Source organism: Saprolegnia diclina (assembly GCF_000281045.1).
Source record: "Saprolegnia diclina VS20 unplaced genomic scaffold supercont1.57, whole genome shotgun sequence".
NCBI classification, from domain to species: domain Eukaryota; phylum Oomycota; class Saprolegniomycetes; order Saprolegniales; family Saprolegniaceae; genus Saprolegnia; species Saprolegnia diclina.
The window spans coordinates 307,077-331,875 of NW_008246124.1; the positions used below are offsets into that span (position 1 = coordinate 307,077).

General features: G+C 62.0%; 3 protein-coding genes across 3 annotated transcripts in view; 1 reads left to right on the forward strand and 2 right to left on the reverse strand.

The window, feature by feature from the left end:
• Positions 1-10: 10 nt before the first annotated feature.
• On the reverse strand, positions 11-1,219 carry SDRG_13251 (hypothetical protein). The gene is made up of 2 exons (XM_008619328.1): positions 601-1,219; positions 11-554 (listed from the first exon to the last, which is right to left on the reverse strand). Exons 1-2 carry the CDS (start codon positions 1,166-1,168, stop codon positions 85-87), a joined length of 1,038 nt encoding a protein of 345 aa, XP_008617550.1. The 5' UTR covers positions 1,169-1,219; the 3' UTR covers positions 11-84.
• Positions 1,220-1,604: 385 nt separating this feature from the next.
• SDRG_13252 (hypothetical protein) lies at positions 1,605-2,708 on the reverse strand. The gene is made up of 3 exons (XM_008619329.1): positions 2,345-2,708; positions 1,947-2,300; positions 1,605-1,901 (listed from the first exon to the last, which is right to left on the reverse strand). The coding sequence occupies exons 1-3, from the start codon at positions 2,637-2,639 to the stop codon at positions 1,651-1,653; spliced, it is 900 nt and encodes a 299-aa protein (XP_008617551.1). The 5' UTR covers positions 2,640-2,708; the 3' UTR covers positions 1,605-1,650.
• Positions 2,709-3,012: 304 nt separating this feature from the next.
• SDRG_13253 (hypothetical protein) overlaps positions 3,013-24,799 on the forward strand; it is a gene marked incomplete at its 5' end in the record, with an annotated part of 30,626 nt that continues 8,839 nt past the window's right edge. Inside the window, 23 exons of the mRNA XM_008619330.1 lie at positions 3,013-3,599; positions 3,653-3,942; positions 3,993-4,186; positions 4,232-4,379; positions 4,426-8,283; positions 8,338-8,715; positions 8,763-9,251; positions 9,296-9,345; positions 9,389-9,480; positions 9,532-9,972; positions 10,024-10,607; positions 10,653-10,694; positions 10,742-11,368; positions 11,414-12,032; positions 12,077-12,161; positions 12,207-15,740; positions 15,786-19,109; positions 19,163-22,102; positions 22,148-22,225; positions 22,268-22,418; positions 22,462-22,718; positions 22,767-23,004; positions 23,052-24,760. Coding sequence (XP_008617552.1) covers positions 3,013-3,599; positions 3,653-3,942; positions 3,993-4,186; positions 4,232-4,379; positions 4,426-8,283; positions 8,338-8,715; positions 8,763-9,251; positions 9,296-9,345; positions 9,389-9,480; positions 9,532-9,972; positions 10,024-10,607; positions 10,653-10,694; positions 10,742-11,368; positions 11,414-12,032; positions 12,077-12,161; positions 12,207-15,740; positions 15,786-19,109; positions 19,163-22,102; positions 22,148-22,225; positions 22,268-22,418; positions 22,462-22,718; positions 22,767-23,004; positions 23,052-24,760 — 20,715 coding nt within the window. The remainder of the gene's footprint in view (positions 3,600-3,652; positions 3,943-3,992; positions 4,187-4,231; positions 4,380-4,425; positions 8,284-8,337; positions 8,716-8,762; positions 9,252-9,295; positions 9,346-9,388; positions 9,481-9,531; positions 9,973-10,023; positions 10,608-10,652; positions 10,695-10,741; positions 11,369-11,413; positions 12,033-12,076; positions 12,162-12,206; positions 15,741-15,785; positions 19,110-19,162; positions 22,103-22,147; positions 22,226-22,267; positions 22,419-22,461; positions 22,719-22,766; positions 23,005-23,051; positions 24,761-24,799) is intronic.

A 24,799-nucleotide genomic window follows, 5' to 3' on the forward strand; every position in this document is an offset into this window, starting at 1 on the left:
GCTTGATACCTTGATATCTTGTCGATGACAGGCGTCTTATTAGTAGTTAGTTGGAGCCCTTGCTCGTTGTAGATAATGCACAGTTTACGCTTCGTCGTCGTCCTCTTCAGTTGCACCTTCGTCGTCGTCGCCGGTGCCCTCGTCGTCGTCGCCGGTGCCCTCGTCGTCGTCTTCGGTGCTCTCGTCGTCGTCGTCGTCGTCACCGCCAAACTGCTCCTTGGCAGCGTCGACGACTGCGCGCAGGATCTGCTCTTGCGCGTCCTCGTCCGGGTCCTTGCCGTTCTCTTGCTTGAAGCGCGCGCAGGCGGCTTCGAAGAGGCCGTTGATGAGCTCGTCCATGCCTTCCTGGTCGAGGCCGCCGATCGCGGCGACACGCTCCGCCGCTTCCTTCTCGAGCTCGGCCATCTCGTCCTCGTTGGGCTTGCGGCCGTGCTCCTCCTCAAACTCCTCCACGAGGTAGTCGAGCGCCGCCTGGGCAGGGTCGTCCTGGTTGGCCATCTCCTTCGCCACGCGCTCCTCGATCTCCTTGACCTCGTCCTCGTTGGGCTCGCGGCCTACACGACATTGGGTTCAGAGGAAGCGGCAGTGAAGGCAGCGTACCGTCGTTGTTGTCCTTGAACTCTTGGATGAAAAAGTCGACCGCGGCCTTGCGGTAGCCTTCCTCGTCTTCCTCGTCTTCCTCGTCTTCCTCGTCCGACTCTTCCTCGTCGGACGGCGGCTCCCACTCGGGAATCTCGAGCTTCAAGAAGGCTTCGTACTCTTCGAGCGTAAAGTCCTTGTGGTCGCCTTGGTCGTCGCAGCGGAAGAGGAGGATGTCGCCCTTGATCTGGCCGAGGCGGCCGTGGAACGGCGGCTGGAGCTTGTGCGTCGTGAGCGCGACGCCCGAGTCGACTTCTTGGTGCTCCGGGTTGCACATGAGCATGACGCTGAGGTCCTCGTACTGGCCGACAAAGGTGTGGTCGCCGCCAAGCAGCGCCTGCACGGCTTGCTTGCTCGGCGTAAAGTCGACGTCGATCTCCTTCTTCTCGCCCGCCTGCTTGAGCAAGACGCACTTGACGATCGGGCCTTCGGCGCTCATGACGGCCTCAATGTCGAGGCCGGCCATGAGCTTGGCCTTCTTGGGCGACGAGTCCTTGCCGTCGTGGGCGCGCTTCTTGTCGTTGGCCATGGCAGCGGGTTGGGAAATGGAGAGGTTTGGCTGGTGCGAGCCTGGCCCCACACCGGACCTACGCTTTTTTTCATGGGTCCCCCCGGCACCCACTCGTTTTTATCAATAGGTTTGTATGATCAGAGGGGCTGCCCCGGACCCCATGAAAATCGTTGAAGTTGGAATCTTATTGAATCTCATGGCTGCGGATCGGTGGCCATGAAGCGGGTGCGACGGCCTCTGCCGCAGCCGACACGTCCCGAGACAAGCGCGCCACCCGTTGCCAGCACCGCATGCAGCTACGAGAACAGGTAGATGCTACATCGGCGGGACGGCGAGCCCCGAGCATCTCCACCTGCATGATGCAGAGGCCTGGGCCCATGCACGAGGGCCGCCCAGTACGAGACAACGAGTTGGCTCGTCCAAGCGTTGCGCCCACCACAGCATGCTCGAGACGTCGATACTGATGCAGGAGTCGTTAGTGCACATGCTACTACAGGGTCCTACGGCGGCGTGATGGAGAGGAGCTCGACTTCAAAGATCAAGTCGGCCTTGGCGGGAATCCCCGACCGGCCCTTCTCGCCGTACGCGAGCGGGTACGGGATGAAGATGGAGGCCTTCTCGCCGAGGCTGAGCTGCGGAATGCCCATCTCCCAGCCCTTGATGACGCGGTTCTGGCCAATCGTAAAGCTAAACGGGCGGTTCGCTCGGCGCGACGAGTCGAACTGCGTCCCGTCCGTGAACGTTCCGACATCTACAAGGAAGATAGGACACAGAAACGACGTCGGGCTCAACGTACAGTGCACCGAGACCGTGTCGCCGGCCTTGGGGAACGTCTTGCCATCGCCCGGAGACAGCACGTCAATCTTGAGCCCCGACGACGCCGGCGACGGCAGCGACTTGCCGTTGATCGCGATGAGGTAGACTTCAAAGATGAGGTCGGCGAGCGGCGGGATATCGCGGCCTGCGCCCGTCTCGCCGTACCCGAGCGCCGACGGAATGTACAAGTTGGCCGTCTCGTTGAGCGTCATCTTGGCGAGGCCATGGTCCCAGCCCGCAATGACCATGCCCTCGTCGAGGTTGAACACGAACGGCGAGTTGCGGCTGTAGCTCGAGTCGAAGAGCTTGTTGTCGCTCGCGAGGCGACCCGCATCTAGAGAATACTGGTCAGGTCCATGCGCGAGCGCGGCTATGTACAGTGGACGGTGAGGCTGTCGCCCTTCTTCGGGTACGTCACGCCGTCGCCCGCATGCAGAACCTCGACGACAACCGCGTTGGCGTCGACAGCCCGCTGGAGCAAGGCAGCCGGCGACGGCGACGTCGGTCCGGCTGGCGCGAACGAGACAAAGTTGTAGGCCAACGCGAAGAAGCAGAGCACTGGCAGCACGTAGATCCAGCGGCGGCGCCAGTCGTGGTCCAGGCGCGGGTAGGCCACGGACGGCTTGGCCCCGCGGGGGCTCGTCGCGTTCACGGGCTCATACGCGTTCATCATCGCACACCTCGCGGATTTGTCCCAGATCTTCGATTTCTAAAACACCTTGCGTCAGGCGCGGTGGTTGGTTTGTCCCGGGGAATTAACTGGGAACAACCTCTTCTGCACTGGCGTCGCCGTGTCACGCCGCCACCGTACCGGACCCATCGACACTGATAGCAAGATACGCACCACGACTGAGAGCTCTGCCAACAGCCCATTGCTGGGTAGCTGCGCCGCATGTAGTCGAGGTTTTCAAACCCCTGCGTAAGCTCCTGCGTAGGGTTGAGAGCTTTGGGGCGCGTGTATAATGCCCAATCTTTGAAAGGTTGCTCCGAGTTAAAAACCCCAATATGTATGTATCTATCTTTCGATCCTTCGAAGCTATTTCGCAATGCTTCGAGCCTTGGCGCTGATCGTCGGCGTCGTCGCCGGCCAAAGCTGCAGCCCGACCTCGGTCTTCTCGTGCTACGACCCGGCTACGGCCTGTGGTAGCTGCACGCTGGCGGTGGCCGCGGCGCTGCCCACCTACGCGTCGTACCGCAGCGCCTTTACGACGTGGAACGGCAGCTGCGAGCCCGCGGTGGCCTCGTCGCTCTGCCCGCCTGGCGGTCCATGCTGTGTCGCTGTCGGCGGCGCGTTCGCGCCAACGTCGCCGTTCCGAGCGCTCTGCGGCCGCAGCACGCCATCGATCGCGCGCCTGCCCATGGCGGTCACGGCGACCGGGACTGTCGTGACGCTGCCGACGCCGCTCGCCGATAGCAGCAACGTGACGCTTCTCACCGACATGCGCGATACATCGACAGTGTTCGAGTTTGCGCTACCCAGCGGGTCGCTAAGCGTGCGCCCGGCCGACCAGCTGCTCACGTGGCGCAGCGCTGGCGGCGACGACGTCACGGTCAACATTCCGTCCGGGCTGCTCTCGAATGCGACGGATGCCACGACGTGGACCTTCACCAGCACGTTTGCCGGCTTGCAGCTGTACGAATCCAAGCTTTTTGAAAAATGACCAAGTCCATCCTCATCCCTTGTAGGAGCATCAACGGCTTCTCGGCGGCCGTGCTGCCGACGACGCTCACTGGGACGATGACGCTACGACCGCCAGCAAACGGCTCGTGGTGCCTCTACGACGCCTACGCGAGCGCGAGCGCACGTCGGTCGTTGCCGCAGGTCTACTCAGCCCGTGGCTGCGCATGCTTGCCAACGTTTACGAGCTCGGTCGTCGCGTACACGTACTGCAACCAAACGACGCTGTCGTGTGTGGTCGAAGACGCGTCGGCGTGCGCGTTGCCAGTCGCCAACGACGGCGTCGACGCCTGCAACGGTATGCATGTCCTTCCGATGTTGACGTGATGAATGTATTGGCATCGGTAGTCGTGCACGTCACGCTTTGGTGGCTCCCAGCAGGCATCTACGGCAGCGTCCTCAACGTTACCGTCTACGACGATAACGGCGTTTACATGGGCGCGCTTGCGTCGCCTACGATCGTTTCGACGCTGCAGTCGTACGCGCAACTCGACGTCGTCGTGCCGTCGCTCATGCCAGCGTCGGTCGTCGGCCGCATCGATGTACGTGCTTGCTTTCTCGATTGCAGTATGGACGATTCTGTCTAGATCGACGTCGGCGGCGTCCGCGTCTGGAACTTTCTCCAAGCCGACGTCACGCTCAACGACGGTCCGGTGCGCCACTTTGCAGTGCCACCCGTCGCGACCGCTGGCGGCTTTGCAGGCTTCGTGTCCATGCGTCCCCTTCCAACGCGCGGTACCTATGCACTGCCATAACGATCTGGAGCGAGGTCGGCGTGTAGATCTACCCGATGTCGGCTGCAACCTGGCGTCGCCTGGCGCTTGTGGCTTATATAATGCAAACCGCAACGACTCGGCACGCTGGTACGCGTCGGTTGACGCTGCGTCCGAGACGCCGATGCTCTCGGTCGTTCCGTCGTCGTACGCGACATCGACGGGTCGCAACTTGCGAAATGCGGCGCCAACCGACCAAGATGTGCCGTGGTCGGTGGTCGTCGCCAACGGCTTCCTCGACTCCAACGGCCGCGTCCAAGTCGCCGTCACCTTTGGCACCGGCCGCATCGGGTATAGGGCGTCGGCGTGCGAGATCGTTGTGGCAACTGCCACGTCGGTCGTCGATGTCACGGCGTCTGTGAACGGCACCCAGTGGCTCGACTTGCCACCAGGCAAATATGTACTCGAGCTCACGATCTTGTCGTTGTCAACGACGGCCGTGGACGTTGCATTCGTGCACGACGACGACGACGGGGCCTTGGTCGCCCCACTGCAGCTCCAGGCGCCGCCGGCCGTCGCCTATCCGCGCGACACGGTGACGACGGCGACCGCGACGGTACCGATCCCGATCGTCGATGCCGTCGCAAATTTGACAGTCACGCGCATTCGCTTGGCGTGGAACTCGACGCACGCGGTCGATGCGTGCGCACTGCCGCAAACTTCGTACGACACCAACTCCGTGGCGACCGAGTGCTCGTGGTCGTCGCTGCCGACGTCGGGCGTCGCCTTGTCGCCGTTGCCGTCCTTCGCTGGCACCGTGCACCTTGAGGTACGTGTCGAGTATACCGACGGTGCCCAGGCGTACGCGCTGGCCTATGCATGGACGGCGCACATTGGGGCCGCGGACGTCGGGCCGTTGGTCGTCGGGGCGTTTCCAACTGCAATGTCGACGCCCGGCGACGCGACTTCACTGCAATTGAGTGTGCAACGGTGGCGTCCGCGCATGCTCGTGGAGCTCGCGTTGGCGCACGTCAACGGTCAGTGCCCGCTTCGATCGGTATCCATTGGCTTGTTCACGCTGATGCCGCGCGAGACCACGGATCGGACGTGCGTCGTCAAGCTCCCGTCGTCCGTGTTCAAAGCTGCGACGGCGACGGTGCCGGCGACGGTGCTGTGGCACGAGACGGCTGCTGGCTGGGTGGTCGCTCGCGTTGAGACCTCTGGCCCCACGACAGTTTACACCCGACCGGCCGAAGCCTATGTAGCGTCGGCCTCGCCACTTTTGCTTGTGCCGAGTGTTGCCACATGGACGCCGGGTTTTGATCCCGCGGCGATAACGTTGGAGGTGGCCATCGATCCCAGCGTCTGCGAGCTGCATGTGACCATACCAACGTGCCCTTCCCTGTCGCCGACACGACTGGCGTCCGTCATGACGATGACACCGACGAACGAGTGCATGCTTCAGCTCTCTACACCGGCATCTGCGGTTGGTCGTGTGTGGTCGACGACGCTGCCGAGAAGCGCGAGGGTCGAGCTGACCGACATTGGTTGCGGGGGACAGCGCCATCGTCGGGTTCTGTCGCCGCCTTCAGCCGACAGCCAGCGGCGCCTCGTGTCGACAGCAACGTACGCCACAGCGCCAAGCGGGCGCTTGGCGGGGACGACGGCCATTGCATCGGCCGATGGCACCTGCATCCTCGATTTGATGGCGGTAGCAAAGACGTTGAATGGATCGGGTCTGGCGCAGTTTACATGGCCGTACGGCGCGCTGCTCGACCTCCGCGTTCAGGTGGGCAGCGGGACGACGCAGGTCGTCGACACTTGGACGGGGGCCACCAACGTGACCCTTATGAGCTCGGTGCCGACGGCGCTCTTTTTTGTCCCCACCGATGCATCGCCCGCCACGATCGACTGGTCCATTGCACTGGCCAACGGCACGCAGTGGCCACTGGCAGCGGTCGACTGCCGCCCGCTACCGACGGTGCCCGGTCTCGTGCGCCTCAACCGCTCGCGTGTCGCCGTGGGCAGCTCGCTGCTCGTCGCGTCGCTTGTGCCAAGCAACGTCACGGCGTCCATCGACGTCCTTCAGCTCTTCCTCGGCGCGCCGGTGGCAACCATTCGACTTGATGAATCGGTGGTCGCGGTTGGGCCGCTCTCATATCTTTCGTTGTACGACGTACCGCTGGGATCGGTCTTGACCCTGGACACCAGCAACGCTTCTGTTGCTGTCGATGCCGTTGCTGCAGTGTTGGCGTCTGGCGTGTTCTGGACGTCGACCGTTGTCGCGCCATGGGGCAACGGGTCCGAGTGCGCAAGCGACGCCCCATACATTGGGGCGCCTCTCATTGAACCTTCCCTGCCGTGTGCCACCAGAGTGTCTTTGCCTCTGCTGACCCTCCCACCAGTCTCTCTAAACAAGCACGTGACCATGACCGTCACCCTCGCGCCGTGCTTGAGCGGCCTGGTCGCGCAATGGTCAACACCCGTATACGAACCGACGCCGTGCGTTTTTGTTGTGCCCGCAAACCAGTCAACGTCGGTGTCGGTGGTGGTGACGACGGCGACCGCATCGGTGCTCTCCTTCTCTCTCGCAGCGACAGCTGCCAACGCGTCGGATGCCTCCACCTCGGTGCGCAATTGGACTGTCGCGACACCAGCGGCCTGCAGCGACGCCACGGAGGCAATGCCAGACGAGCTACCCGACTGCCCGACACTCCAGCCGTACGTGGTGACGGCGTCGGTCGTCCAAGGCCAACCATTCGACGTGGTCGTGCCCTTGCCAGACACGTCGCACACGTGGCAAGCGTCGCAACTCACCATCTCCATGTCCCCGTGTGGGGTCCTTCAAAACATGTCGGCGTCGATTGCGGCCGATGCGTCGTCGACGTCATGTGTCCTATTTTATAGCAACGTCCGAGCACCCGTCGTTCTCACGTTGACGCCGGTGGCCAACTGGTTTGGACAACTCATGCTCTCGGTGCAGTCGACGCAGTCGGTGCTAAATGGTGCCCTGGCCTCGCCGTTGCAGCTGCACCCGTTGCCAAACATCCGGCAGCTTGTGCTGGAAAGTGCGCTGCAAATTGCGTTGACGACGCCCGGAAGCCTCTACGCTCGCACGGCCCTTGGCGCGTGGCAACCGCTTGCCGCGCCGACGTCTTTGCTGCGCATTTCCTTTGGCAACGGCGTTCTCTGCGGGACTACGTTGATGGCGCATCTCTACTGCAGTGCGTGGAACACGACGTCGATGACGCTCAATGCGTGGATGCTGCTGCGTACTGACGCACGGTTTGTGCTCGTGGCCAACGGCACGGTGGCGGTCATCACGACCGACGCGGCCGTCGTCGGCACGACGGTGACGGGTCTTGGCGCGGCGTCGACTTGGTCTGCCTATACCGCGTTTCAACAGCCGTCGACGGGCATTGCATGGGACGGACACTACGTCTTGAATGTGATGTACAACCAGCTCGTGCTCGCTACAACGCCGACGTCCGACCTCGCGGAGTTTGGGTCGGCCAACTACCTTCCAGCGTTCGTCGGACCCACTTTTGAGTGGTCGTCACTGCAGCTGGTCCACGGCACCGCCTATGTTTTGGACGCTTCGGGGCTCGTCTGGTCCCGACGACTCTCGACGTCGCTCGTCGACTGGACGGTCGTGTCGCCGCGTAGTGCTCGGTGGAGCTTCTTTGCCGTCGCCGGCTCCGGCGAGCTCTGCGGTGGCAGCCACGATACCCTCATCACATGCGGAGCTCTTCGAACGAGCGTGCCGGTGGTGCAGTCGCAGTGCCAGTCGCGGAGTAGCGTCGTGGCCAACTGGGTCTACGGCGCGTCGACGGTCGCGTCGTCGCTGCGCACCGCGGTGCTCTTGAGTCAGGTGTTTCCGAGCGCGTCACCGCTGACGTTTACACTTAGCTATCGTTTCCAAACGTGTACGTCCTCGTGCTGATGTCAGCGACAAGCACACTGACTGTGGTGTCTCCTAGTGTACGCGAGGCTTGACATCACAGCGCACGTCGACGGCAACGAGTCGATGACAACGCTGTTTGCCTCGGATCCGGCCAACATGACGCTCAGCGTGTGGACGCCCGTGACGCTGGATGCGCGGTCCTTGGCCGGCACACCGTTCCGACTCAACATCACAGCGACGAGCTACGCCGCGAACGACGTTGCGATCGCCGGGTTTAGCGCCAACTCGGCCACGCCGTTAACCGGCGCGTTGGTTGTCGATGCGGTGACCGGCGGCGCGGTGACGGTGCTCCACGCGCCGTCCCCGATGGCCAGTGACGACGGGTTCATTTTGCAGTACACTGCGACGGCGACGTCAATGAACGGGACTGGGTCGCCCCGCAGAGTCTACAATGGTGGGCATTGGGCGTCGGGAAGTATCGGAACCATTATCTGTATGTAGGTGACGGCATGAGCGACGTCGGGTGTTTCCAGGCGGCGGGCCTCGGACTCATTCCGGCGCCATCGACACAGTTGATGACCCTTGGTGACTGCGCCCGTCTCTGCGCTAGCTCGGAGCGTCAAGCCAACTTGACCGCTGCAAGTCTACTGCGCAGCGCAGGTCCTATTCTCTTGCGCTCCAACCTTCTTGGCTGGACGGTCGAGATGTACTTGTTTCTGTATGCGCAGACGCCGTCGGCCGTGCTCTTTATGCTGGACGCAACGATGGCGTCGGTGGTCTTGGGCCGTACCGTCGTCGTCGTCACGGTCACCGGCAACGCGGTGCGGATCCCCTACGCCTTTCCACTGCACGAGTGGTTCCATCTGGCGTTTGTGTACAACGACAACGCGCACTCTGTCCGCTTCTTCGTCAACGGCGTCCCCGCTGCGTCCGCAGTACTGCAAACGACGTGGGCGCCAAGCTCGTCGCCGCGCCTCCAGATTGGCGCCGGTACCATGATCTCGTCTCGACCATTTGCCCAAAGGTGCGTGTAGATACGCTTTGGAACACAGCTACCGTGCCGCTTCTGGCCATGTTGGACAAGGTACGCACCGGCGTATGTTCACCGACGATTAATGCTGGTGTAGGTGCGCGTGTGGGGCCTTCCGCGCTCGGACGCTGCGATTCGGCGGTTCTGGGACCAGGATGTTATTGACGCTGCCATCGCCGTGCACCTGCGGTATCTCTACTACTTTGTCGATATGAACCCTCCCACCACCGTCGTCCGTAGATTCAACGACCTCGATATCGCCACGGACGTCTCGGGCAACAACTACACGTTCATCGCCTCCAACGTCGAGGCCGTCGCCAGCCGAGCGCCGTCGCGTCGGTTCGGCTTGACCCAAGGAGGTGTGTGTCTGTGCGCACCGCTGCCCTTCGTTGGCCAGCGCCTCGCTGACGGCATGTGCAACGCGTCCTGCATGTTCCGACCGTCGACAAGCTGCGGGGGTACGGATGGCTCGGTGGCGAGCGTCTACGAGGTGGGCCGCTTTGTGCTCTCGGGCCTGGCGCCGTCGACGACGTACCGCATCGATGTCTCGTACGCGACGACGTCAGCGTCACGCACCCTTCCAACGACGACGGTCACCACCACGGTTGCAACGGCGCCTGGCCCCGTGAATCGCCCGTTCCGAGGCCGCGCTCTGGCCCCGGGCAGCCTCGTCGTCAACTGGTGCGCAGACTCTTGAGATAGATGCTGTAGTATCGAACGGTATACGGGTAGGAATGCTACTGTCGACACGGGTGGCGCGACGCTCACGGGCTTCAACGTGTACGTGAATGGCTTCTTCGTGGCGACGGCAGAGGCGACGGCGACCGACATCGTTGTGCCCAATCTCCTTCTTTCGACCGAGTACCGTATCACGGTCGCTGCCGTCAACGCGATCGGCGTCGGCGCGCCAAGTGCGCCGTTGACGTTGCAGATGACGTATGCGCCCGTATCGCCGACGCCACCGCTGTCGATGCAACTGCTCAACGCAACGGCCGGTGCACTCCACGTGCGTCTCGGTGGCGTCGTCTTTTGCGGTGGTGGCCCGCTCCAGAGCGCGTACGTGGAGAAGAGAACGGCCCAGTCGGTCCGTGAAGGCGCCGGCTTTGTGTTCGGCGCGATCGGCGGCACCCCAAATGCCGCGGGCGACATTGATATTTGGGTGTACGGCCTTCCGAGCAGCGCGACCGTTGTGCTCCACGCTCTCGTCATCAACGCGTTTGGGTCCGCGAGCGACTATGGCCCCGTGTTTGCGTTTTCAACAGCCGCCAGCTCGGGGTACCCGGTCTCCCCCGTCCCGAGTGTGACGAGCGTCTCGGGTTGGTGATGCTAGTCGTATGTATGGAGATTCATTTGATGTGTAGGCGGTGCGATCGGACTGGCGCTCCTGCCGCCACTCGACACCCGTACGACGCCGATGTTGACGTTGGGTTTTCTTATTCCTATTGCTTAGTCGGCGCAACCGTGGTCGGGTACGAAGTGTTTTTGCGACCGACCACGAGCAGCGCGTGGCTGCGAGCTGCGTCGACGTCGGGGTCGAGCCCACTGGTGACCGTGTACACAGACCCCGCGACCCAGCTGCCGCTGCAGCCGTCAACGACGTACGCGATCGAGGTCGTCGCAATCACAGACACGATGATGTGCAGCCCACTCTTGGATCTCTCGGGGTTTGGTCAAACGGTCAACATTGCTACCAATGCTGCGGGACTTCCAAACCCACCGAGTGTTGAGGTGCTGGCCATCGGGTCGAGCTACATTGCTTTTGCGTGCACGCCGCCCCTCGACATGCAAGGCGCCACCTTGCTGGAGCTGGTCGGAAACGTCTCGGGGACGCTCGTGCCCGTGCCTCTCGCCGGCAACACGACGTTCAAAGGTCTTGGCGGCAACACAACGTACGACGTCCAGTGCGCGATGCAGACGTCTCTCAATCGCACCGCGTGGAGTGCACCGGTCTCGGTCAAAACGAGCTTGGTGCAGCCGCCGGCGCCGGTGCAGCAACTAACGAGCGTCGCGCTGTCACCGAGCCGCGTGCAACTGTCGTGGAGCGCGCCAAAAGACTGGGGCGGTGCGACCCCGACGGGTACGTGCACGCTCGCAAGTGGCTGGAGATGATTGAGACTCTTAGGCTATTACATCTACCGCAACGCGACGTCCTTGGTGCTGGTATCGGCCGTCTCGCCCGAAACCACACAGTTTACGTTGGGCTCTCTGCGCTTCAATACAACGTATGCGCTGATCGTCGTGCCGTTGACGACGAGCCAAGCGGGCGACCCGTACGCCGGCCGCATCTCGGCGACGACCCTTCCGACTGCGCAGGTGGGGGCGCCCCCCGTCCCCGTCGTGGACGTCTTCGGTGCCGACTTTGTCAGGCTTGTACTGACGTCAACGCCGGAAAGTGGCGGCTACGACACCGTGAGCTATCAAGTCAACGTGACAGCACCGCAGTCGTGCTATGTACCGACGGCTGCCGATCCGTGTGCGACGTGCAACGGCTACCGCGCGCTGACGTCAGCGACGGCGACGTCCCCGTGCGAGGCTGTCAATGGAATTTGTTATGCGGGGCAACTGCAGTGCGCGTACATCCCGCTACCGACGACGGTGTGTACGCTGAGCTCGGTCGCGGTGGCCGCCAACGCAGAATGCACCGCGACAGGACTCGCTCCGTCGACAACGTACTTCTTTTCGGCGTATACCCTCAACCCGATCGGTGCCAGCATCGCTAGCATTACGGCGCAGACAACAAGGTACGCGTTCTCGTCGCAACATCACATCACCCACTTGGTGCTAGTCCGCCCGTCGCGCCGCCGTCTGTCATCGCCGTGACCGGTGTGGATGCCGTGGGGGCGCTTACCTTGCGATGGACACCGCCACAGGTACATATAGCGCGTCGGGTTTGCACTAAACTTCCAAAACCCTAGTCGCTTGGAGGTATGCCTCTGCGCAACTACTCGGTGGTTTGCGACAACACTGTGCTGACGCAAATGTCGACACATATGGGGTCTCTGATGGAGTATACGTGGTGCCAGCAGCTCGTGGCCAACGCGACGCACACGTGCTACGTGCAAGCGCTCACGGCCCTCGGCGCGTCGCCCGTCGCTGCTTCGACGTTTGTCTTAACGCAAGTGGGGCCGCCGGGTACGCCGACGGCCGTGGTGCTCTTCAGCAACGCCACCTCGGCCAGCGTTCAGCTCACTGCGCCCTGCAACGTCGGGGGTGCCCCATCGTTCTCGTACGACTGCGCGCTCGTCGACAGCGTGACCAACGCGTCGACACCGGTTCCGTGCACCGACACGACGCCCACGATCCTCACCTCCTTGTCCGTCAACACCACATATGCATTCGTTTTGCGTACGACGACGGTCTATGGCTCCAGTGCGTGGGTGACGCTGGCTGTCGCAACCACGTCCGGCATTCCATCCGCGCCGGACATGTCGCTCACCTTGGCCTCGGACCGCCGGCTCGTTCTCTGCATCAAGGCTCCTGTGCTCCTCGGGGGGTCCAATTTGGTTGGCTATCAGCTCGTCGTACGCACGGACACCGACGTCGTGCTTCAGTCGACGCTTCTCAACGACGGCTCGGCCGCCTTTACCGTTCCGGGGTCGTGTCTCCAAGTTACCGTATCCAACGTCTCGTTCGACACGGCGTATGCTGCGTCCGCGTCTGCAGTTGGCATTGGCGGTGTGAGTCCTGCCACGACGGCGACCTACTCGACGCTTCCGCAGCAACCGGGCGTGCTCGCCTGGAACGCGTCGACGATGGTGACCAACCAAGGGGTGCTGACGCCCGTGAGTCTGGTCCGGTCCGCGGGTGTCACGGGGCCCGTCAATGTCACGCTCCGCATCACCAACGACGTCAACAACACGTACATTTGCGACCCGTCGACAGGGCTGTGTGGACCGCCAAGCCCGTGCAGCCAAGTGTATCCCGACACCGATTTAGTCGGGAATGACATGACGAACATGGCGTCGCCGTCCGTCGCCGACTGCTGTGCCAAGTGTCAAGCCTACGCGGGGTGCGTGGCGTATGCGCTGAACAGTGGCCAGTGCTACCTCAAGTCGTTCGGGCTCAACCCGACGGCCGCCGTCGGTGTTACGGCCGGTATCATCACGCCCAACTGTCGAACGTTCTACCCCGGTGTGGATTTTGTCGACGAGTTCTTGTCGTATCAGGTGCTCTCGCTGCCCGAGTGCGTAGTAGCCTGCAAGAACGTTCCCAACTGCATCGGATTCAGCTATATCCTTTCGATGCAAACATGCTACTTCAAGAGCGAGCAGATGCAGATGCAGAGCAACACCGACTGCATCTCGGTCGTTGTCGCGCCGATTTGTCAAGCGTCGCAAACGTTTGCGCTGGCATTCGAAGACGGCGAGAGCGCCAAGACACTCTATTTTGCGATTCCCAACGACGTCAACGCGGCGGCTCCGTACGGTCTCGCACTGGCGCTGAGCACGCCCACCAACGGCGCCTCGCTCGGCGCCCCGAGTGTCTTGACCATGAACGTGGCACACGACGGCGGTACCCTGCAGTGGGCCAACGCCGGACCCGCGGGACCCAACACGTCGACGACGCTCACACTGACTCGCGTCGGGCAGACGGTGCTACCAGTGACGGCGTCGGTGCTCCTCCAAGCGAGCAACAGCCTCACGATTATGTGCGACCCGTCGACGCTGGTGTGCGCTCCGCCCGCGACGCCGTGCAGTCAGCAGTACCCGGGCACCGACTTTGTTGACAACGACCTCACGAGCGCGACGGCGTCGTCGGCCAACGACTGCTGCGCCCAGTGCCAGGCGTACAACGGCTGCGGCGCCTACGCGTTCAACACGGCGACAAATGCGTGCTACCTCAAATCCATGGGGCTCAACACAATAGCCGTACCGGAAGTGATTGGCGGCGTCCTCTCGAGTGTCTGCGTCCACGAGATCGCCGACGTGGATTCTGAGGGCAGCGACATTGGCGAGTCGGCCGGTGTGACGCTTGCCCAGTGCCGCGCGCTTTGCAGCTCGAACGCAGAGTGCTTTGGGTTCCGCTACGAGTCGTCAACGTCAAAGTGCTGGCCCAAGTCGCACTTGAACAACCTTGCCGCCGCGCCGGGAGGTGTCTTGGGGCTTGCGCAGCAACCGTGCCAGACGTCCGGAGTCGCCCTCTCGTTTCCAGCTAGTAGCAATGCGAGCGCTTTGACATTAAAAGTGCTACCGACAACAACGTACGCTGCACCGTACACGATCACAACGTCGATTCAGTCGACGGCCAACGGTGCGACCTGGAATGCCTCCAAGCCGCTTGACGTTGCGGTGCTCGACAACGGCGTGGCGGGGCATTTTGCATTTGCCAACGCACAGCTCACGGCGTTTGTCAATGTCTCGAGCGTCCAACTGACTGTCCGTCGGCTGTTTGCGACCAACGGCGACGTCGTCGTCACACTGACGTCGTTGCCGTCGATCTTCGTAGCGCAAGGTCTCTTTAGCGCGACCCTCACGTTTGCTGACGGCGTGACGTCGGCGACAGCGGCCATGCCACTAATGATGCCGCAGACGCCGACGCCGCCGCAAAACGTGACGATCAACATTGCTGCGGTGACCAACTATGGCTGGATCGTGGCGCCGTCGACCTGCGTCGTCACCGTGTACGACACGCGCCTCACGTGGCCGGATCCACCGACGCAACTTCAAGCGACATCGGCCACCGGGAGTACGCTCTACGTTGCATGGACGCCGCCGGTGTTCAAGGGCGGCGTCGACGTCTTGCCGTCGGCTTTGAGCTACCAAGTGCTTGTGACGGGCCGAAGCACGATCGTTACGTCGGCAACGTTCGCGGTCATTTCCAAGCTCTCGCCGCTCACCAGCTACAGTGTCAGTGTTGTCACGGTCAATGCGTTTGGGCAGAGCGTTGCTTCTGCACCCGTGGCGATGGCGACAACCGTGCCCACGGAGCCCAGTGCACCGACGAGTGCCGGTGTCTCCTCGGCCGTTGCAACGCAGGCTGTCATCTCCTGGGCCCCGCCAAGCGAGACGGGTGGCGTGCCTATTGCGTTCTACCGCGTGTGGCAGCAGCGCGGCGTCGGAGCGTCTAAGAGCCTCGTTGCCCAAGTGGCGGCCACTGCGAGCTTGACAGTGCGCGTGACCAACCTCATTCCTAGCTCCACACTCGAGCTTTCCATCACGGCCACCAACAATGCTGGTCTTGAGGGGGCCCCTGCGCTGTTGACGGTGCTGACGACCGCGCCAACGCCACCCGATGCCCCAGTACCCCCAAGAGTGGTGTCGACCACGGGCGGGGCCGTCACGTTTGGCTACAACAGCTCGGGCTACGATGGAGGTGCACCGGCGACGACGTTTCGCATCATCTCAGATTTGGGACTGGCGTGCAACGCGTCGACCGACGCCACGTGCTCCATCTACGGTCTGTCGCCGACAACAACGTACGCGGCCATGATCTTTGTCGAGAATCATCTGGTACGAAAGCGAGAGGCTGGGCGCGGTTGACCCTAGTATGTGTAGGGCTCGTGTGCGAATGGGACGCAGTTTGCTTTTACAACAGCCGTTGCGTCCTCGCCTGCGGGTCAGCTGCCCCCGACGGTTGTCCAAGAAGCGCTGGGTGCACTGACGCTGTCGTGGACACCGCCCGCCGACAACGGCGGTGTGCCCATCGTCGGCTACACGATCGACGCGTGTCTTGGTAACGGCACGTGCAACACTGTCTACTCTCAAGTGTCGAACCCGGCGACGACAACCACGTTGACAACACTGAGCCAAAACACGACGTACAGCTTGTCGCTCTTGGCGTACAACACGCAGTCGTTCTGCGCGGGCGCAGCGGCAAGTATCGGCGCATTGCTCGTACATACGACGATGAAGCGGACGCCACCGGCACCGCCGACGCTCAAGGCCATCGGGATCACGGGCGGTGCCATCATCCTCGACTGGACGCCGGTCATTGGGTCTGCCGACATTTCTGCGTACGCCTTGTACAACGCCGATAAGGCAACGCTGCTCTATCAAGGCAACGCGACAAGCTTTGTCATGTACAACTGCAGTGCACTGAGCTCCTATACCTTTCAAGCGAGCGCGCTCAACAACATTGGGTGGAGTGAATATGGCCCGATACTCGTCGTGACGACGACCGCCGTGTCGGTGCCCAGTGCCGCCACGGGTCTACGGGCGGATGCGACAACGTCTGGCGGCAAGGTAGCACTGTCGTGGAACCCACCGGGAGACACGGGTGGCATTACGACGCTGTACTATACCATTCTTCGCAACGGCTCGCAACTCGCTGCCAACGTGCTGTCAACGACGTATGTCGACGTGGCCAACATCACTGCCTCGACCGTCTATGCGTACACCGTTGGCGTGTCCAACCTCGTGTTTGCAGGGTCGTTCTCGGCACCCGCGACGGTTCGATCCGCTGCGCGGACGCCGCCAGCACCCGTCGTCGTCCGAAACGTCACAGCCCTTGGTGGTTCCATCGTCCTTGCGTACGATCTGCCGACCGACTCGGGGGGCGCCCCCCTGACATCGATGTCAGTCGTTGCGTTTCAATATTTCGGTGCATCGACGCCGCGGGTCCTTGTTTGGAATCAAACCAGCAGCGCAGTGTCGAGGACAACCATCTCGGGGCTGACGGCACAGACCTTGTACGATATATCGACCGTGGTCACCACCGCTGCCGGGTCAAGTCTGCCCGTCAGCTGTTCGGCCTCGACGTCTGCAGCGACAATCCCGAGCAGCCCTGCCAGTCCGCTGCTCGCGAGTGCCAACTCAACAGCACTTGTTGTCAACGTCAGCGCGTTGACGAGTGAGTACGACTTTGGGGGGACCCCGCTTGTCGCATATCGAGTATTTGTCAATGGCTCTTTTGTGGCAACCGTGTCGGCAGCGGCGCCCAACGTGACAGTACTTACAGGTCTCTACGCCTCGACGCTCTATGCAGTGCAGTTTGCCGCTGTGAACGCCATCGGAAGCTCTCTCCTCGGGGCTCCTCTTTTGGCGACGACGGCGTCGATGACAGTTCCCGGTCCCGTCGACACTATCGTAGTTGTTGCAGCCACGGGAACAACATTGACCGTATCGTGGGCCTACCCGCGTGTGACGGGCGGGGCGCGCCTGAGCGACATGACGTTCATGGTGGCATATATCGGAGCCAATGCCTCGAGCGTCGTGACAAGCCAGCGCCCAACCATCGTGCTCTCGTCGCTTCAGCCGCTCACAACGTACACCATACGCATCCAGGTTGCAACGGCAGGAGGCACCAGTGTCATGGCCAACGCCACTGCAACGACGACCGTCGGCGCTGCCGGCACGGCGTCCATGATCGCGAAGATCACCCACGTCCTGGAGAGCGACGCCTTTGTCACCGTGATTGCGACACGAAATGCCACCGGCGTCGCATCAGTTGTTGGCTACTACACGACGGATGCATCGGCGGTCGCCGGGCGCGACTACATGGCGGCGTCGGGCAACGCCACGTTCACCGCCGACGCCAGCAACGCCAGCATTACCATCAAGCTCCGAAACAACTTTGCGTGTCAAACGAGCGAACGCCGCTTCAACATTACGCTCGTGCAAACAGATGCGGTCCAAGTGGGTGAAGCCGCCTCGACGGAGATCGTCATCAACGATGACGGCGACGGCGGTATGGTGGCATTCCAACAACCGTCGCAGACCGTCGTAACGCTGGCACCAACGACGACACCCGTCGACGTGCCACTGGTGCGCACCCTCGGCAAGTACACGGACGTAAACGTGAGTGTGTTTCTCGTCCAGTCCACGTCGACCGCGCAACTCGGCGTTCAGATTGCATCGATCCCGATGTTTGTTTCGTTTCCAGTCAACGATACGACGACCGTCGCGACTGTCTTGCTCCTCAACGACCAAACGTACCACGACCCTCCGCTCAGCTTTACAATCGGGCTTACCCTCGTCGATGGCACGAACTCGTGTGCACTTGCTGCGCCAGCGCTAACGACAACGTCGGTGCTGATGCTCGGTCGAAACGTCGTGTCCCCGCCGGCGCCGCCGACGCAAATGCAAGTGGTTAGCGCTACCGGCGGCTCTCTGCGCCTGGCTTGGACGCCACCCACGTACACGGGAGGCTACAACCTTTCTGTGACAAGCTACTTGGTGGTGCTGTCTGGGCCAGGCATCAACACGACGTCTCTGAACACTTCGCTGCCCACTGTCGACTTAAATGGTCTCGTGGCCAATGGAAACTACTCGGTTGCGGTGACGTCGGGCACCAACGTCTACGTCGGTGCGCCCAGTGAGACGGTGTACGTCCAGACAACGGCACCAACGCCACCGAGCCGCCCGCGCAACGTCGTCTGTGCGAGTCAAACTGGTGGGAGCGTCACCGTTACATGGGCACCACCGCTCGACGCTGGTGGGTTGCCCATCTTGGGCTACAACATTTTGAACGCGCAGTCGACGAATTTGTCGTCCCTTGCACAAATGTACGATGGCACCTCGTTCACGTGGCGGGGCCTGATGCAGCTCACCCGGTATTCGTTGGTGCTTCAAGCCGTCAACAGCTTCAACATCGTTGGTGACGCGGTGAGCATCACCTGCACGACGGCGGTGGCAAACGTGCCCGCAACGCCGTTGGCGCCAGTGCTTGTTTCGGCGACGGGCGGTGCGATAACGGTGACGATGCCGAGCCCCGTGGACACGGGCGGCTTGCCACTCACACTCTACGTCCTGTATATCAACAGCGTCGCACGTCCCAACCTGTTCACGCAAGTCTACAGCGGGTCCTCGCCTATCACAACCGCGTATGGCTTTGCAGCGGCCACAGCGTATGGGTTTCAATGCAGAGTTGGGAACGCTGCGGTATGCGTCCCGGTGGGCAGTACAAACTCCGTGGCTGACCGTTGCTATTGTAGGGCATGAGCGCGTCGTCAAGCACAGTCTTCATCTCGACGCTAGCGGTAACGGCACCGTCGGGACCATTGGCGATCGCAGTCGCCGCACCCCCCACGGGGGGCGCCGTCGCACTGCGCTGGGCGCCGCCACTCGACTCGGGTGGCACTCCCATTACGGGCTACTTTGTGCGGCTCTACAACATGATCGATCTCGTCACGAACGCGCCGACTGTCGTGTATGAAAATGACTCGAGCCTCGCGCTTGAGACGACGATCTATGGTCTTGCGTCCAACACGACATACGCCTTCTCGGTTGTGGCAGTGACGCTTCTGAGTCACTGTTTGAACCCGTCGCTGATCCAAGAAAGCTCTCGCGTCGTCGCGCGCACGGGCGTGTCGACCGTCCCATCGGCGCCGTTCTCGGTGTCGCTTCTGGCCGCAACGGGCGGCATGCTCTCGTTGGGCTGGAAGCCGCCGTTGGACAATGGCGGTACGCCAGTGGCTGTCTACTGGGTCCGCAACTCGACGAACGCCGTCGTGTGCACAACATCGACCGTCAGCTGCAGCGTCTACGGGCTATCTTCGCAGACGCTTTTCCGCTTTACCATTGTGGCAGTCAACAGTGTTGGGCAGTCGCCGCCAAGCAATACGCTCTCGGCCGCGACCCGCGAAGTCTCGGCGCCAAGTCCGTCGCTCAACGTGTCGGCGATATCGGTGGGTGCCGATGTGCTCTCGTTGACGTGGCTGTCGCCACTCGACTCGGGCGGAGCGTCCATCGTCGGCTACACCGTGTATCGCGACGACGCACTCGTTGCATCTACGGGTCCGACACCGGCGGTCGTCGACCGCAGCGGCCTTTTAGCCAATACAACCTACCGGTACGCTATTCAAGCGTTGAACGGCCGACTGCCAGGAGTCATGTCGTCTGCGCTTCTCGTAACGACGGGCCCCGCCACGGCACCGTCGACGCCGACATCCATGACGTCATCGATTGGGGGTGGGAGCATCTCTGTGGCTTGGGGCGCGCCGACGTCGACCGGCGGTGTCGCCGACATGACTACCGTGTGTCAGCTGTACTCCAACGAGACCGTGCTCCTTCAGCAACTGGTGGCGCAGCGTCCGCCGTGCCCCTTTGGGGCACTGGACCAGCGCACTGCGTACGAGATCGTCATTTTCAACAACAACACGGTCGGCGCCAGTGCGATCACGAGCCTCAATGTGATGACCAGCAGCGCGACACTACCGCAAGCACCACCAACACCGATCATTCTCGACCACTCGGGCAGCGTAGCGACGCTGCAGGCAGTGGCACCTCGACAAACTGGCGGTCTCCCGATTCTCGTGATGAAGATCTACGAAGATGGGCAACTGCTCGGGAGCACCACCGCCGCGACGTTACTCCAGTGGACGTTGGTCAACCTCGTAGCAGACACGGCGTACGCGTTCCAGACGACGGCCGTCACGGGTGTCGGGGAGAGTCCGCTGAGCGCTCCCTTGCACTTTACAACTGGCCCCGTCGTCGCGCCTTCTGAACCACGCAACGTGTTGGTGGTCGACGTGAATACGACGAGCTTTGCGCTCAGCTGGCTACTGCCGCGCAACTCGGGCGGGCGGCTGCAGGAGCTGCAGTACAATGTAGTCGTCTTTGAGATGGTCAACGATACACAAGTCGGTGTTGCTGTCGCTACGAGCACAGGGACGAGTGTCACCATCGGGAACCTACAAGACGCTACGACGTATGAGGTGACGCTTCAAGCTTCCAATAGCGCTGGTACAAGTGCGACGACCGCGCCGCTCAGTGTGACCACCGTGCCGCTCGCCAAGGGTGTGGGTGGCTGGGCGATCACCACCATGTCGGTGCTCTCGTCAGTAGGTACATTTAGTTTGCCTCTGGTGCGCACCAACGGGTCTTCGGACGCGCTTGTGCTCTCGGTCACGTGCGTCGGTGTCGGCATCACACCGTCGTGCCCGGCGCAGGTGACGCTGGCCAACTTGGTGACGTCGGCGTCGGTTCCGATTACGATTCCAGCCAGTAGCGTCTATGTGCCGAGCCAATCCATTACAGTGACGCTGAGTGGCGACGGCGATAAGAACGGTGTCGACCCGTTGGCCACCACGGTAACGGTCGCCGTGGACTGTGAAATCAACGCCGGCGTCTTTTCGTTTGCCTCTGCGACGCAACTGGTTCGCGAAGATGCCGGCATCGTGTCGGTTCCCATTCTTCGCCGCCTCGGAGTGTCGACAGCGGTTGTCTGGACCCCGTTGGACGTCTCTGCAAGTGTCGACGGGACGTCGTTGGCGGGCCTCGAGTATCAGATTCTGCCCAATCAACGCATCGCCTTTGCCGACGGCGCAACAACGGCATCGCTGTCGGTCTCGATCGTCAACAACCAGCGTCCTTTCTTTCCCCGACGGTTTTTCTGCATCGGACTCCAAAAAGTCTCTGGTGGCGGCTACGTGAACGCCACGGGCAACGCGACGACATGCGTCACGATCTTCAACGACTGGACACCAATGGTGCCAAGCGCCGTGTCGGTCGCGTCCGTTAGCTACCAAGCCACCGGCGGCCTTTTGAACCTTACGTGGGCGTCGCCGGTCTACCTTGGCGGTATTGGTGTTACCGTGTCTCGGTATACCCTGCGCGTCGTATCGGCATCGGGACTGCACTCTGTGCTGACGACACCGACGAACGCGACAACGGCACTCGTCGGCAACCTCACCGAGCTCACAGCGTATACCGTGGGCATTGCTGCTGTCAACGTTGTCGGCGTCGGGCCCGAAGCCAATGCGACGGCGTTGACCAGTTCGAGGTCCCTGCCAGGCCCCGTGGTGCAAATCAACCAAACCGCTGCCAGCGGCGGGTACGCCCAGTTGCAAATTTCAATACCGCTCGACACAGGTGGTGTCCCAATCACCAACTTTACCGTGTTTCTCTACAGTCCGAGCCGGAATGCGTTTATCGTACGACGTCCACCCTTGCTTGAACGGAACTGCAGTGTGTCGTAGGCGCAAGACACGCGAGCCTCGCCCTCGTACATTGCGTACTTGCCTCAGTTTCAAAGCACCTACGTCGTTCAAATTCAGGTATGTTCCAAAGCCCGAAAGGAATCGAGTCAGTTCTCGCAGGTGGCCAACGCGGTGGGCTACAGCAACCTCAGGAGTAATTTTTCCGTCTTCACATCGGCAGCCACGTTGCCCGGTGCGCCACGGCTTGTGACGTCGCCAGTGCAAACGGGCGGTGCCATCACCCTGCGCTGGCTGCCACCGCTCGACACTGGTACGCACCCCTATATCGACTTAATGGTATTCACAGGTGCTAGGGGGCGTCAGCATTACGGGCTACAACGTCTACATGGCCTCGGACACGGGACTGGCGCTGTATACAACGACGACTGCAGCGACCGCGGTCATCGCGCCGCTTAGCCAGCTCACGACCTATCAGTTTGTCGTCGTGGCCCGCAACACACTCGGTGATGTTGTGCTGCCCGCGGTGGGGTCGATCGCGATGGGCACGGACGCCATTTCGACCAATGCGAGCACGCTCCAGTTGCTACCGGTTTATACGATCGAGATGGCCGTACGTTGTTCGATGTCGCCTCTGCGGGATGCCGATGTCGGTGATTAGGGCGGTTTGTGGCAACCGTCGCCGGTGCAAGCACGAGCCAATACGATTCAGCTATCATCCGTGTACTCGGGACCATCGCTCAACGCACAGAGAATGGTGGCGCGTGGCACAGCGTCGGGGCTCTTTACCGTGGGAACGACGGTGGCAACGTTACCAGGGCCACCGCCAGCGCCATTGCGACTCGACTATGCATCGGGCAGCGTCGTTCAGCTGCAATTGCTCTCGCCGAGCGACACGGGTAAGCTCTCAGCTTCTTCAGGATTGCTGTCAACGACGTGAGTGTAGGGGGTCTGCCCGTAACAGGCTATCGCATCTTTGTCAACAGCACGGAAGTGTCGGGTTTCAGCATCGTCTCGACGACAGTGTCTCGATCGTCGTCGCTGCAGATTGACCAGATCGCGCTTGTTCCGGGCTTTACGCCGTCGACAATCTACAGCGTCTCGGTTGTCGCCATGACGCTCAAGTCGTCGTGCGAGGCGCTGAGTCTCGGCGTTGTTGGCGCAGCGACTCTGCTGCAAGCCAACACATCGACTCTGCCGCAGCCAGTGCTTTTGTTCACGAGCCCGCAAAGTACCGGCGGGGCGATCTACCTCGCGTGGTCGCCACCGATCGATCGGGGCGTCGGCCTGGATGTGCCGCTCACGTACACCCTGTCGATGGCGCCGTCGCTAACGCCTGTGTGGGCTGTTGTGGGCAACACCACGGGCACAACGTACTGGGTGCTCAACCTGCAGCCGGAAACGACGTATCTCTTCCAAATCGCCGTCGCGTCGCCCGTTGGCACGTCACAGAACGTCACGCAGGCGACGTTCGTCACGGCGGGGCTTTCGGCGCCGGGGCCCTGCGATCCACCCGTGTTGCTCAACCACACGGGCGGGTCGCTCACTGTGGGCTGGTCGCCCCCAGTGGACAACGGCGGCCGTCCCGTCATCAGCTACGTGATTCAAGTGCAAGGTATGACGGCAACGACGACGACAAGTGCACTGTTTGCAACGATCACGGGGCTCTTGGCGCAAACGACGTACAGCGTCCGCGTCAGTGCGATCAATATCATGGGCACCGGGGCCGCCAGCGTCTACGCGAGCTTCATGACGGGCAACCCGTCGCCAGCGGCCGCTCCATCGAGCCCCATCGTTGTCGGACAGTCGGGCGGCGCGGTCGTCTTGGCCTTCACACCGCCAGACGATACGGGCGGCGTTGCGCTCGCCAACATCTTTTACGCCGTGTACGCCAACAACGTGCTGGTCGCCAACATTTCCCACGCCGAATACGTAGCCGCGCTTGCTGCGCCGACGACGACACCCAGTGCGTCGAGCCGCCGCCGCCGCCTCGCGGGATCCGCAGGCGGAGTCACGGTTGGCAATCTCAATCCGTCGACAAGCTACGTTTTTCAAGTGGTGACAGTGTCGAGCGCCGGCGGGTCTAGCCCGGGGTCAAGTCCTCAATCGGGGGCGACGTCGCCCCCCACCGCCCCCGGTACGCCGTCCGCACCAACCATTGCGGCTGTCACGGGGGGGACTATTGATTTTCGGTGGATTGCGGTTGTCGACACGGGGGGTAGTTCCATCACAAGCTACGTTCTTCGCGTCGTCAATACCGATACGTTTGCGTCTTACTCGTGCACGGGGCTCATTTTCCGCTGCGTCATCGGCGGTCTTGACGGACTCTCGAGCTACACTGCGACGGTTCAAGCCACCAACAGCATCGGACCTTCGGCGCTGAGTGCGTCGACGCTGGTGAGTACGTCGGGAACAACACCGCCCTCGGTACCACAGCAACTGTCGCTTGTGAGTGGGACAACCGACACGCTCGTGCTCTCGTGGTTACCGCCGGTCGACACGGGCGGGTTCGCCATCACTGGCTACACCGTCTCGGTTGCTGCCAGCGGCACCTTTGTGACGACGCTTTCAGTCGCAGCACCGACAGATACGACCAGTAGCGTGACAGCCACGATCTCGGGGCTGGCGTCGGCAACCGCGTACGCTGTTACTGTGGTCAGTATCACCGATCCTCGTTGTTGTTCTTACGTATTG

Bases quoted from the DNA above. Each gene is read 5' to 3' on its own strand.
- SDRG_13252 (XM_008619329.1), bottom strand. From the start codon at position 2,639: ATGATGAACGCGTATGAGCCCGTGAACGCGACGAGCCCCCGCGGGGCC. The intron at 2,301-2,344 runs GTACATAGCCGC...AGTATTCTCTAG, and splicing joins CGACAGCCTCACCGTCCACT to ATGCGGGTCGCCTCGCGAGC. The intron at 1,902-1,946 runs GTACGTTGAGCC...TCTTCCTTGTAG, and splicing joins CGACACGGTCTCGGTGCACT to ATGTCGGAACGTTCACGGAC.
- SDRG_13251 (XM_008619328.1), bottom strand. From the start codon at position 1,168: ATGGCCAACGACAAGAAGCGCGCCCACGACGGCAAGGACTCGTCGCCC. The intron at 555-600 runs GTACGCTGCCTT...AATGTCGTGTAG, and splicing joins GTTCAAGGACAACAACGACG to GCCGCGAGCCCAACGAGGAC.